This window comes from Saccoglossus kowalevskii, chromosome 7 (genome assembly GCF_978046115.1).
Source record: "Saccoglossus kowalevskii chromosome 7, keSacKowa6.1, whole genome shotgun sequence".
NCBI lineage: Eukaryota > Metazoa > Hemichordata > Enteropneusta > Harrimaniidae > Saccoglossus > Saccoglossus kowalevskii.
Window position 1 is genome coordinate 22,215,381 of NC_140647.1, and position 14,201 is coordinate 22,229,581.

The following is a 14,201-nucleotide window of genomic DNA, read 5'->3' on the forward strand; positions in this document are numbered from 1 at the left end:
TCGATTTCAAATAAAAACATGGCAGCGTACAGAACCACTAGGGAAAACATGTGAGGATATTTCACTTGGGGAAACCACTTTTGTTTTGTTATTCAAAATTTTAGAAACAAGTATCGTCATGTCGTTTACAAATGGATCGCTAGTATAATGCTGAAGACAACAAAGTCACGTAATGACACCGCTGTAAGATCAATGTTTAATTAATTTAATTAATTAAGATCATGGGGACGATTACACCGAGACGACAAATGGGCGTGGTTTCAAGTCGGCGTGGTTCGCATATTGTTGGTTTCCCAGATAAAATGCAGAAGCAGAAATGTTAGCAAAAGCAGCAGTGGCAATATTTTAAGTCAAACTCTTTGAACAATTGTCCTAGTATAAGTCAATAATAAGTGAATTTTGTTTGGTTCACTTTCAGTATGTTTTTTGAGAAATACGGTAAATCACAGTCCGTCTATCATAGAGGGACTGTGGGTAAATATTATGCATAAATGCAATGAATGACATTTCAGTAGCAGTTTCAATAGACCGCAATAAAAACACATTTAGACATCAAAACGCTTCAAGACATAAAAATGTACCTTGTAAAAACTTTTTTCACTATTTGTCACTTAACAAAATTTTTATATATTGAGATATATATACAGAAGTCAGCAATTTTAGGTACCAATATGTTTCATTCCTTAAAAAAAAATTATAAACCCCAATGCTTTTTTTATTTGAAATCTGAATTCATTTTGAAATTTTGGATGCAATAAACATGATTTCTCTGTTTGCTGCAGGCCTTAATTACAGTCTGAAAACATATGGAAGAAATTATGTTGCGAAATAAGATGAAAGATGACTTTGGTGTTCAAAGAGTGATATGTGATATTTTGTTTGTAGGTACAAGGTACCAATGATAACAGCATTGTTAGTAAATGTTCCATGGCAACACAAGGATACTTCAAAGATGATTACCTGAAATTATTTGTAGGCAAATCCAGTAGAAGATCACCTTTAATTAATAGAGGATATTACATCCGGGCTAAAGCCGTAGATCATATTGTCAACAAGTACTTACAGTTGGAAAATGAAAAGAACAAACAGGTACAGTTTACATATATTATTGATCCAATTCATATGTCAGCTGCATAAGCATTCAAGGAAAATTCAAATTAAGTGTAGTATAATCTTATACACTTATTTGAAGAGCTGGTTAATATGAGTGATTGTCTTATGCTAGTATATGCATGAATAAAAAAAAGACGAGTCGATAATACAGCCCATAATGTGACAAGTTTCAGAAAGACTTCTCTAAGGGTCCTATACCTCTAACCTAAACCCTAACACTTAGTCATCGCACCATATGCGCATAATCATTGATTTTCAGCCTGAAATTATCTGTTATAAAGTACCGGTAGTACCATTGAGTGATTGAACACACATAAAATGATGATGTGTATTGTTATGTTGCTAAAAGTCAGTGAATGATATGCTATGCACTATGCATATGAATTGTATATTTTGTAAATGATATTTATTTCTTTATAGATTGTTTCACTAGGTGCAGGATTTGATGCTGCCTATTTTCGTCTCAAACACTCTGGTTGCCTAAATAAGTGTGTTTATATCGAAGTGGATTTTGTTCATGTTGCTCAACGTAAATCAATAATCATTGAAAGCAAACATGAACTTTCAAGTTTGATTGATACCCCACTGCAAGCTGATCCAAGCAATGGTAAGTATTGCTACTGGATGGAGAAGTAGATAATATATACATGATCGCCTGTATTCATACTGACATGTTGTTTCATACCTATTTCAAAGTTGTGTAAGATATGGTTATGCAATATAGATATCTACATACAATGATATGCAGTGAAGAGCCCATTCTGCATGGATGTCAGTCAAACTTATGAATTTTACAGTCATTTGCATGCTACTATCTTATGCAAAAAAAAAATAATAATATAATTGTTTTTGTGTGTTGTGCATATCACTTCCAAAGCCCATGATTGGAAGTTTTTTTGTTTGTTTTTTTGTCTTGATGCTTCATATATCAAAAAAGAAAAATATAATTTTTTAAAAACATTTTGGACCACGAACAGATCCTGTTTTGTGTTCATTCATTTGATACCACAAAAGTAATTTTGGTTCAATATTATAAGGATTGAAATATGTGAAAGTATTGGTTAAAAATGCTGCCTTTGTAATGCGATTTTGAGATCATATCACAATTTGTATGACTTCATATTCAAACTTCCATCACATATCACACTATAGTTATATACACTTATCTTTATAAATCTTTGCTTGTATTACTCTAACTTACAGGGATTGTTCTGAAGTCTGAAAGTTACAACTTACTTGGCATCGACATGACCAAGTTGGATGAGTTATATTCTGCACTGGTGCTTTGTGGGATAGATTTCTCATTACCTACACTTCTATTATCAGAATGTGTCATAACTTATATGTCTGTATGTAGGTAAGGTATTTATTGTGGATTAAATCTGTCATCCTCGTGTGATGGGTATCTGAACAATCAAATTGCACAGATTCGTGTGGCAAGAGAAAACTTATTCATGGGGGGCATTTCTTATTGTTTATATATTTTAAATATCTTTTAAGACTAAAAATGAACTCTAACCAATGCTTTATTGTCATGTAATCAACTCCTTCTTGACAGATGTGTCCCTGCATATTTCAGTGTATTCTGTTTGCTATGTTGAATTTGAGATGCTGAAGACATCAGGTTACGAACATTGAGTTACGAAAACTATGAGTTACAAAAATGACCATGTCCATATTTTTGAAACCACGCCCACTTCTGTAATACTATGCTGAGATTGTAACTTGGTGTTCAATTAGCAGTTAACAGAACTTTGAGTTACGGGCAACATATAATTTTTGTTTTGTTTACGTTGTATATTTCCCATAATTCAAAGTTCGTTAAACTGATGATTTAAATTTTACAAATCTATCTTGCACGTAACTCGAAGTTCGTTTAACTATTATTTTGTTTGAGTTACTAAATGTGGACGTTTAACAAAAATGAAATTCTATGTTGCCTGTAACTCAAAGTTCTGTTATTGGTTAATTGGACATTTTACAATTTGGGCATGGTTTCACAAAATTGGGCGTGGTTTCTGAAATATGGGCACGGTCATTTTTGTAACTCGATGTTATCGTAATTCAAAATAAGACAAAATAAAATCCCAAAATCTAGTTTAATAAATTTGTAGACTGTATGAATTTAAAAAATTGTATGCGACTATACAAGTGACTTAATTTGTTTCTGTTTTGTCAACGACGGTGAATTAGCACATCTGTTTGCATCCCAGCAAATTTGTTTGTGTCGGTGGCATATCATACCAGTTTAGTGGGTGCCCACTGGTTATATCATGATGGACAGGATGTTTTCTTATTTTTGTTTTTAATAGTTCCAATGCATTGATTACTTGGGCTGCTAAGATGTTCCATAATTCCATCTTTGTTAACTATGAACAGGTTAGATGTGTATATTATTATCCATAGATGAATTTTTAGTAAGGTGCTTTTTTCAAAATTTTGAGTCAAGGAGATCCTAATTTGTATATATCCGGGTTTATTGACTTCAGCTGTCCAAATAGTAATGTACATCTTCATGAATGTAGTAGCAATTTTTATCAGACAGTAAAATGAAAACACTCAAATCTTTGAATGCCAGAAATTTTCCCGCCAAAATTCTTGTGTAACATTTTACACATTTTTATGTAATTTTCTGAAATTTCTTTTATAAATTTTGGACCAATTGGGAATAATTTTGCATTGGTTCAGACTGGGCATGATGATCAAAACAAATGATCCTTTGATTAATTTTCTTTAAATTCATTTAGAATTTTAGACCATATAATACATTTTCAAGTCTTGATCAAAATTTTGAAAAAATCAAAAAATCGTTATGCAGGTTTTAATTTATAAAAGATGACAAAAGTTAACTTTGACATTCAAAGTGTAAAAATCAAGTTTTAGAGAAGAAAATAAAAATAAAATACTGCTATAGAACTTGAACAAGATTTTGTACTCCTTATTAATGTACCGGTATGCAATTTTGAACATGGATACTAATTTGTTAGTGGTCGAATGAAGTGCTTTAACAATGACAAAGAAGACAAGACATTTTATGTCACATGGTTGTATTGTGAGATTTGAATTGAATACAGTGTATTGCATCGACTGTGGTGCTGTAATTATCAATACGAGCAAGGCAAATACCTGTCTTCAAGCAGATATTTTTCTCTAACAATGTTTCATGTAGATCTAGAATGCAATGTCATTAAACGGTTTCTTTCTACTTTTAGATTCTCCCAGATGATGCTTTTGGAATTGTCATGTGAGTATGATGTGTTGTACAATAATGCCCAATACTAGTAATATGAGGTTATTACAAGGATACCTTAAAGTATGCACGAAGACAGTACAACGGAAGTATATATCTCCTTTTCTCGTTTCTGCACACATCATGTTGAACTATGCGCCTCGGACGTGTTTTTTTTCCTTCTAAAGCATTCCAAAATGAGCTTGTACTCGCGCTTGTCTGAAATTTCCCCCATTTTAGCTCAGTATTCAAAAAAAAGAAAAAAATCGCCTCGCCGCCTCATTTCGAAATTTCCATGAAACGAGAAACAGAGAATTTTTTTTTCTTGGCCTAACCTTATTCTACATCATCCATACACAACTACTTGTCGTATGAAGCCCAGAACTTAGTGAGATGGGGGAAATTAGGTGCTTTTTTTTTATCTGAACACATCTACCATCCTAAAATATTGTTTAATTGTTCCATATTCAAAATTTGCATTTCCTAATGCTGACACTCTGCGCAATACCACAAAATTACCCCACTCTGTAATCTCTGAAGATACTGTAACAGATGTACAATAATATACTCGTATCTTCTGGATCAAACAAGATAATTACAAGAAGAAGCAATAACCACAATGTTTAAAGCAAAACAACATGTATATAATATTTATAATATTTTGTCTCAATTGCAGGCAGAATCATTTCAGATTACTAGGATCACCATTAAAAGCAATCCAGACTTATTCAACTACTGAGAAACAGCAACACAGATATGAGACTCTCGTGAGAATCATTTTAATTCTATATCACTAATTTGTCAAGTCTATAAATTAATTGATCTGCTTGCCCTTAGGGAAAAGTTATGGAGTGGCGCGTACATGCTGGGTTATAATGTTCTCCTGGGGTAAAAAGTTAGTGGTAGAGAGTTTTATCATAATTTGACTGCGTTACCATAAGGAATTAGCAGAAATAACATTATTGTTGCTACTACAAAAGGTTAAATTTAGCGACAGCGTTGCTATGGTAATTCAAGTTTCATCGCAAACAAATAGTCCTCATTCCAGCCATGACATGTCAGAGTCATATAACATATTAATAAATACATAATTGAATATAACACTTAATTTCTAATGTTAATTTCTAGGGTTGGAATGTTGCTATGGTAACAGATATGAATGCCTTTTATTACAATGTGTTATCTTTATCCGAAAGGCAAAGAATTGAAAAATTAGAACTCTTTGATGAATTTGAGGCAAGGACATTCATTATCATTTTTGTTTTTCAAAATTATGAAACTGCAGGCTCCAATGCCATGTATTTTGCAGGTCATTTTTCACCTGTGATTTGTCTGTCAATTATGACTATTATGATAGACTCGCATTCATTATAGTGAGTCACTGATGAATTTTTCCCACATTTTGTGGACATATAGATATATATTGTTTGGACATGAGAAAAATGTTTCAGTACTATAAGATGCACAAAGCTCAAACAAGAGAGAAATTGTGAAAATAAATGCTTAATTTTCTTTATTTGACAAATCACAGCCTAGGCCTGTGGTGTCTGACATTCGTACATTCAACACCTAATTTTTTTTATTAGTCCCCGTTCGGACGAAGTCTGAAAACGGAGACTTATAATTCGGTCTTCGTGCGTCTGTGCGTCCATGCGTCCGTCCGGAGTCATATCTCAGAATCCCTTGGACCGATTCTGTTCATTCTTTGCATGTGCCTAGTACTTTATGTGGGACATATGCACATGCAGTGGTTTAGCGATTCAATTCAAAATGGCCGCCTGGCAGCCATCTTGTTTATTGAAAATGTTGTATTTTGGACATGCTTTGTCAGTTTTCATTCAAACTTGGTACATAGATTATATATGTTAGGATACATGTCTATGACAATATATTTCACAATAAGATCAAAGATGGCCAACTGGCAGCCATCTTGTTTTTTGAAAATGTCGTATTTTGGACATGCTTTGTCAGTTTTCATTCAAATTTAGTACATAGATCATACATGTTAGGATACATGTCCCTGACCGTCCGTGAGTTCCTTTGTCTGTCCTTCCGTCCGTCCCTGCGTCAATCTGTCCAGAGTCATATTTCAGAATCCTGTGGACCGATTCTGTTCATTCTTTGCATGTGCCTAGTACCTTATGTGGGACATATGCACATGCAGTGGCTTAGCTATTCGATTCAAAATGGCCGACTGGCAGCCATCTTGTTTTTTGAAAATGTTGTATTATGGACATGCTTTGTCAGTTGTCATTCAAACTTGGTACATAGAATATACATGTTAGGATGCATGTCCATGGCAATTTGTTTCAAAATCTGTCAAGGGTGGCCGATTGACAGCCATCTGACTTTTTGGCCTTACTACTATATTTCCACAATTTATGTACCATTTTCATTTGTATTTGGCACATACATATCAGTGTGTTTCATAATCAGATCAAAGATGGCCGAATAACGGCTGTTTTTATTTTTGGCCATATTACTACTACACGGAACACATGTTTTGATGTAAATAAACAATCTGTTGTATATGCCACTTAGAACTCAAGTTTCAAGGACACGCTCGCGACAATCCGCTTTATTATGCCGAGCACAAAGAGAACTTTCAAAAATTTAACGGGGACTGTGTCATTTTCAATGACTTGTTCATTTATTTTTGTTTCTATGGTGATAGGAATGGCATCTGAAGTGTGCCCATTATGTTGTAGTTTGTTCATACCAAGGGTCTATGCGAAGATTATCCCATGAAGTAATGCCAGTCTCTATGAGTAAGTACCATTAATGATTTATGATATAAGGGGATGCAAATTTTATATCTAAGATCTCATTCTGTGCACAGCAATCAAAAATACTTCTGACCAGTTGCATCACAGAATGCTGTGATAAATTGGAAAGATTTGACTGTGTAGACAGGAATAAAATGTATTCAAAACGTGATACACAATAATACACCTGGAGTATGGAAGGACACTAGCAAAACAAGCCACAAGACGAGAACAAATCATTCTTCACATTTATTCATTCTCGCTCCAGGGAAAATTGAAACAAATTTATGCGATGACTCGATTTTAATTTTTTCGTAATAAAATTATTTAATACTGTCGGGAGATTCATTTGATTTATCAATCTTTATTCATAACCATATGTTTTCTTCGCATTTCATTTTTTACGTCAGATAGTAGAGTATGGTTGGTATCAGCGAAAATAGCGAAAATTATTTCCAAGCGAAAATAAAGTATTTTACAGTATCTTATTCTTACGTATTACTGTTAATAAATTCTTCTATAGATGGTTCTTGTAGTTTGAGCTCATTAAAATTGAACTGTTTTCCCCCTTCCCCTAAAATATCCGAATTGACACTGTGTCAAATCATTTACTACGACCTATAGCTCAACTATATTTGCATTTTTAAATATGTTACTAGTAATGTATGCATTCAAAATATAATCTAAAAACATTTGATTGAACATCTGGAGTGATTTCACTCTACTGTGATTTGGTGATTGCAGTTGAAAAGATAGACTGGCAGAGTCGGAGCTTCTTTATAATATAATTAAAGGACGGCAGTCGTCGTGCCGTGTCCTGTTCGATATGGGACTCAGCGACGTATACAACACATGTAAAATACATTGTTTATTTACATGAAATTCGAACACGCGCTACGTGACTACCACCACGCTATAATTTAGCTTTTTTAGCATGATCACGAAAACTAGTGTGACAGCGAAAAGAATTCTTTTGCGGTCACGCAATCACGCTAAAAGGACTTACAACAATTGATTATTTCTGCCAGTCAATTGAAGTGAATCAGTCGTGTTGTACTAATTTATCATGCTGATTTCATCGAAATGTTTTTCTGATAGAATCAATACATGCCCAAAGTAAAGACAGGCTACATTGGAAAGAATTTGAGAAATCTTATTATATTAGAAGATTCGGGCATGAATGTTGTCAACTTGAAACTGGTGAAGTGTTGGTTTTTGGTGGATTTGGTGAGGTTAATGGCCAACATGCCAGGCTTAGTAATGTTAGTTTACTAGACACTGCAAAAAACACACTTCATACAGTGAAACCAGCACAGAGTGCAATAGGTATGTATTGGTGAATGCAGCTTGCCTGTGAGCTACTTGGATGGTCTGATATCTGGCTGTCCATCTCCCTTTTATTTAAATTTGATGTGCAGGTGTTTTTTTGTGTAAATAGCTGGAATGCTCCATCAATTAATATAATTAATTTAAAATGAATGTACAAAAAATGTCAACAATTGGCAATGAAAGCATTTTCTTTTGATTGAAATGAAAAACATAGGTTTTCCAGATTAAATGTTTAATAAATATTTTATAAATTTTTATAAATTTCCATAAATAAAGTGTGTCAATTATTTTTGAATTACTTACAGACAATATTTCTTTTTTTGATCAGGTGCTAGGATATTTCATTCCATTTGCCATTTGGCACAAAACAAGGTGTTATTACTTGGTGGCAGAACGTCCCCTTCTAAACCATGCAAGCACATAGAAGTACTGAGTTTGCAAAAAGATGAAGATGCCAACTGGTTTTATGAGTATCACGAAATAGAGTGCTCAGGTGATCTACCAAATCCAAGATGGCGACATAGTGCAGATAAAGTTGTCATGGACAACCGTGAATACATTGTTGTGTTTGGAGGAAGAACAGCTGATAAGTTGTCTATGGAGAATTGTTACTTGTTGGATGTGAATTCCTGGGTTTGGTACATGGTACCGGTATGTCACTGACATTAAATCTATGTGAACATGTAGAATAACAATAGAACTCATTGTTTCTCTGCCAAGTTTGGGAAATTGCTCAAAACATCAAAATAATGAAGTTAAATGCCAATAAATATAAATTTACAGTATAAAGCCTAAAAAAAATTCATGTTTCTCATAATAATACACATCACTTAAAGATGTGCTCGTCGTAGAAGTCTTTTTTGTCAGAATTCTGAACAAATTTAAAGAAAAATTAAATATTCATGAAAAATATAAATCAAAAGCACAATTTTACTGGTAATGACAATTTTAAAATGAGTTTGGAAAACAAATTGACCAGAAAATGTTTTCTTTTTATATTCTGGACTTAATTAGTTTAATTTTATCAAACCAATCTGATTAAAATCAGATCTTATTTGGCTTTTTTTCTTTCTATTCTTTTGATTATTAATTTTGTTATATTTTAAATTCATTTTTATAGTTCTGTTTTTTTAAATTTTCGGACTGCAAATGTCCAAAGATTTGAACAATCTCCATAGAAGATCTTGTTAGTGAGATCTCAAATAACCAGATTAGTCAACCAATCATAGGTTTTGTATAAAGTGATTATGCCATTTTTGTGCAATGGCTCTGTATAAAGCCTTCTCTGATTTGTTATTGAAGCTTGTGGTATATCTCCCGATCTGACAATTCCAAAAAATTAAAATTAGCAAAACCAAAAAAAAAGGAATTTTTGAAATTTAAAAAAAGGGAAAAAATTTGATTTTAATCAGATTATCACCAATCTATCTTAATTTGATTATTGCAATTCCCTGTAAATTCATTCCAGTTAGAGGGCAGAGTGAGTCCAATACCACTGGGAATTAATGTATGCTATTCCATTTCTAGATTAGCTCCGATAGTTCAGTACCACAGGGAAGACATTCCCATTCATCAGTTTCTTGGAACCATAATAAGATTATAATATCTGGTGGCTTAAGTAGTGAATTGAAAGCTTTCAATGATCTGTATCTTCTACACTGTGAGAAGCCGCTGGAGTGTAGATGGCAAAAAATACAGCTGGAACCGGAAATGGAACCCAGGTAAGAGTCATGGCTTACTGTATTTGCATAATTGAGTGTCTATATATGTCATATTTTAATAATTCAGTATACAATATATTCAATTTTGGTTAATGTTAACTTCTTTTATATACCCCGGTACATTTCATTATCGGTACTACCGGTATATTTTCATTGTGTATTCACAATAGAAACACATGTACTGTAGAATACTTTATCTTACCTTAGAATTAATTTTTGTTATTTTCGCTGAAGGAAATTCAGTGAAAATACATTCCAGCTAAAATTTTACGGTATATATTTCTCCTCCACACAACATTTTCCAATTTACATTTATTAGGTCACCATTTTGCCTCGTCCTTTCTCTAAAGTGTTTGTGGCAGTCACATCTCACAACCTTATCATTTTGATTGGAGGAAATTATTAATAATGCTCTTCAAATTCAAAGCTGATAAAACTGTAAAGCTCTGTATTCTTAAATTTAAATTTAAAACTGCAGGAGAAGAGTGTCTTTTTGTCTTTTTAGCTCTGTTGTCGACTTTGTCAAGCGGAACTTATGATACGAGTTATTGCCCGTCATCGTCCGTCTGTTTTTCCTTTTCGACTTCTTCTTGAAAACTACAATCCTGTATGCGTTGATACTTGGTGTATATGTACCCTGGATTTGTTCATTTCATGTTGATATCTTCAATTCTCTAATGTTGATGAATATTTTTGTCATTTTTGGTAAAAAGTGATATTTTTGACTTCTTGTTGAAAACAGCAGGTCCAATTGCTTTGATATTACATATATAGGTACATGTACTACATGTGGACCTCTTCAGATTTGTTCATTTCATGATGATATCTTCAATTCTCTAATTTTGATGAATATTTTTGTCATTTTTGGTGAAAAGTGATATTTTTGAATTCTTGTTGAAAACAGCAAGTCCTATTGCTTTGATACTAAACATAATGTTCATTTTCTAATGAGATATCTTCAGTTCTTCAATTGTAATGTGCATTGCTAACAGCGGAGCTATCTCAGCCAATAGGCTGCTTGTTTACAAATTATTATTATTATTATTATTATTATTATACAAAGATAACATTATATATGTAAGATGGTATATAAAGTACTGGATAATAAAGATTTAAGAAGTTATAAGAATTTAAATGTCCCATCTGTTAAAGCAACAATAGCTGTGATTTTGTACATGTTTTTGTTTAAATTCTATAACCACATGGAGATGACCATAAAAGGGTCTATGAGATGACCAAAACTCACCGAAATATTAGACACAATTGCATGGAAAAAAGTAACTCTACACATAAAATGCAATGTTAAAACACATGGTCAAGTAGTCACCATTATAAAAATTGGTCACCTAATGGGGACCTGACGGCCATCTTTTTTCACTTGCAAGTGATTTAATGTACAACGTTAATACATAGCATATGTGCTGTACTTTTTCTGATTTTGATTGTAATTGTGAATTTTGTTCAATGTGAATGCTGTGGTTTTATTTATTTCCTGTTTCTTTTTTTCAATTTTATGTATACAGTGTAATCAGTCATTTTTGCCTGACTGTCTTAGCACCCTTGGTGATACTTTTATGTTTTCCCCAAGGTTACATAAAGTGATTGATCGATTGCTAAAGTGAAGGTGAAATGTACATCCACATGTATATCATAATGACTTCAGCATGTGTATTTATTACAAATGTTGTATCAAACGAATTTGTGATGTAATTAATGTAAAACAAATATTTATGTATCTCACACGTCAGGTAAAATTATTTGTGGAACAGGTTTTTTTAAGATTTTTAGAATTTTAGACAAAAAGAAAAGAAAAAATGAACTTTCTGATTTCACTAATATCAGTAAAACATGTTTTATGAGACGAGAAACATTTCTTTCTGTTCTAAATTTACCTGCCTACTTTTGTATTTACTTATTCATATTTGTCAGGTATTCACATTCATCAGCAGTATTGAATGATTTCCTTGGTGGTATTGTGAATCATAATTCTTCCTGTTTGCCTGGTCTCACTATACTTATATTTTACCTGCCTATTTTGGTATTCACATTTGTCAGATATCAAATTTGTAGTCACTGGTGAAATATTGCATGATTCTGTGAGGTGGTTTATGAATCCTTATTCGTCACCCGATATCAAAATACTCAACTATCTACTTTAACATTTACTTATTCATATTTTTTAGGTACTCACATTCATCGGCAGTAGTGAAAGATTCATTGATTCTATGTGGTGGTGTCAATCCTGATTTATCCTCTTCACCTGGTCTCACAATACTCAACTTACAAACATTAACTTGGAAAAACTATTGTCTTCCGGTAAGTAAAAACAATTCTTATACATCTGTCACCGTAACGCCATAAGTTACAGCATGCCGTAATTTTGCAGTATTTTACGGGGTATTTTCATCCTACCATGTTAGGAAATTAAATGATTACACACGTAAGCGTCCTCTGATAATTAAAACAAACATGGCTGCCGCCAGAGTTTGACCAGATTCAACACAAAGAGGTTCTGTTCTAAGCATTTTGGATTTTGGCATTCCCATGATGTATCCTTAGAAGAAAAATATGTATAATAATAAGGGAATTACGAGGATACCTCAAAGTATGCCAGAAGAAGTGAACAGTCATATCGACCTCCGCTGCACGTCAGTCGATACTCTTGCTGTACTTTGAGGTATCCTCATAATAACCTCGTATTATTTGAATATTTGAGTACATTTGTAAAATAACACAATATGTCCTTATCTATCTACTTATATATATATAACAACCAGTGTCATACTCTAGGAACACATTAATAAATATTTGTAAATACCAGAGTGTAGTTTTTATTAGTCTGGAATCCAGTCGCTCAAGAATCTAAATGTAAATAATACTTTATTTTAGCTGGAATTAATTTTTGCTGAAAAGACATTTTGGGTGTTTTGTATGAAGTTTATTTTCACTGATTTTAGTTGGTTTATTTGCTAGATTTTATTTTCACTAAATTAGCGAAAATAAATTGAGAATAAAAGTGAAGATAAAGTATTTTACATTACTTAGAAAATGACACCAAATGTGTTCGCTTGTATATGTCTTTATTAGAGTAGAACATATACAGTTTGTAAATTCCATTGGCTGAGAATTATTTAATACTACAAAATGCAAACATGCCTCCAATCAAGAAAAAATCATAAATTATAGAAAATCTAGTTGGAAAGAACCAACATTTGTGCCTCAGATCTTGGCTGCAAAAACAGCCATATTTGTATGATAAAAAATTAAATATTTGCATTAAAAAAATTATAATTTTTCAAAAAATATGTTTTTAAAATTATACTGTACTATCCATATATAACTTGTTATTACTTTTTTCCCCGCAGATTCAGGATCCAAAATTACCCATGATGCTTCATAATCACTGTTCCATCGTATTACCTGATGGCAATCTACTCGTCATTGGTGGAGGAGGAAATTGTTTCTCATTTGGAACGCATTTCAATTCAACACCAGCTGTACTGAATTTGGAAAATATTGAACTTTAACATTAAATACCATATTTACCCTATTAGAAGTGCATCTCTTATAGAAGCAGCTAAACCAAAAAGTTGCATTTATTGTATACTGGATTGTTAAAATACGTCTCATTTTGATCATAGACACAATTCAGTCATTTGCAGAAGAATATGCATTACTAATAAAATAAATATGGTAATCATCTTGTTAAAGATTATTTTAATTTCATATTACGAGCCAATTTTTTGCTGATTGTACTGCAATATGTTAAAACTTACATAGTTTTCTGAATAAATCTAAATGAATTTATTTGTCAACGAATCAAATTCAGTTGTCATTGTACTTCTGGATACTTGCTAGGTAGTAGAGCATTATTGATATTCACAATAGAAAGAATGTTCTAAGTTGCATCCACTTGGTTAAAACAACGTTTCACTTGTTTTCACTGAAAAAACCAACATTAGGACATTGTATGAACACAGTGATATTTCAGACCATTGGACTCCAGTTATAGGGCACATTCTCCATTGTTCCAGGTTCATAATT

General features: G+C 32.6%; 1 protein-coding gene across 1 annotated transcript; it reads left to right on the forward strand.

Moving 5' to 3' along the window:
- The first annotated feature begins 17 nt into the window (after positions 1-17).
- LOC102806957 (tRNA wybutosine-synthesizing protein 4-like) lies at positions 18-13,981 on the forward strand. Its single transcript, XM_006819028.3, has 14 exons — positions 18-183; positions 886-1,089; positions 1,534-1,720; positions 2,317-2,470; positions 3,426-3,492; positions 4,326-4,357; positions 5,019-5,109; positions 5,471-5,578; positions 7,017-7,110; positions 8,206-8,433; positions 8,765-9,087; positions 9,964-10,157; positions 12,341-12,473; positions 13,523-13,981. Exons 1-14 carry the CDS (start codon positions 148-150, stop codon positions 13,682-13,684), a joined length of 2,013 nt encoding a protein of 670 aa, XP_006819091.2. The 5' UTR covers positions 18-147; the 3' UTR covers positions 13,685-13,981.
- Positions 13,982-14,201: the final 220 nt, after the last annotated feature.

Coding starts and splice junctions, on each gene's coding strand:
- LOC102806957 (XM_006819028.3), top strand. CDS start 148: ATGCTGAAGACAACAAAGTCACGTAATGACACCGCT. Junction 184..885: donor AGTCACGTAATGACACCGCT/GTAAGATCAATG, acceptor TTTTGTTTGTAG/GTACAAGGTACCAATGATAA. Junction 8,434..8,764: donor ACCAGCACAGAGTGCAATAG/GTATGTATTGGT, acceptor TTTTTTGATCAG/GTGCTAGGATATTTCATTCC.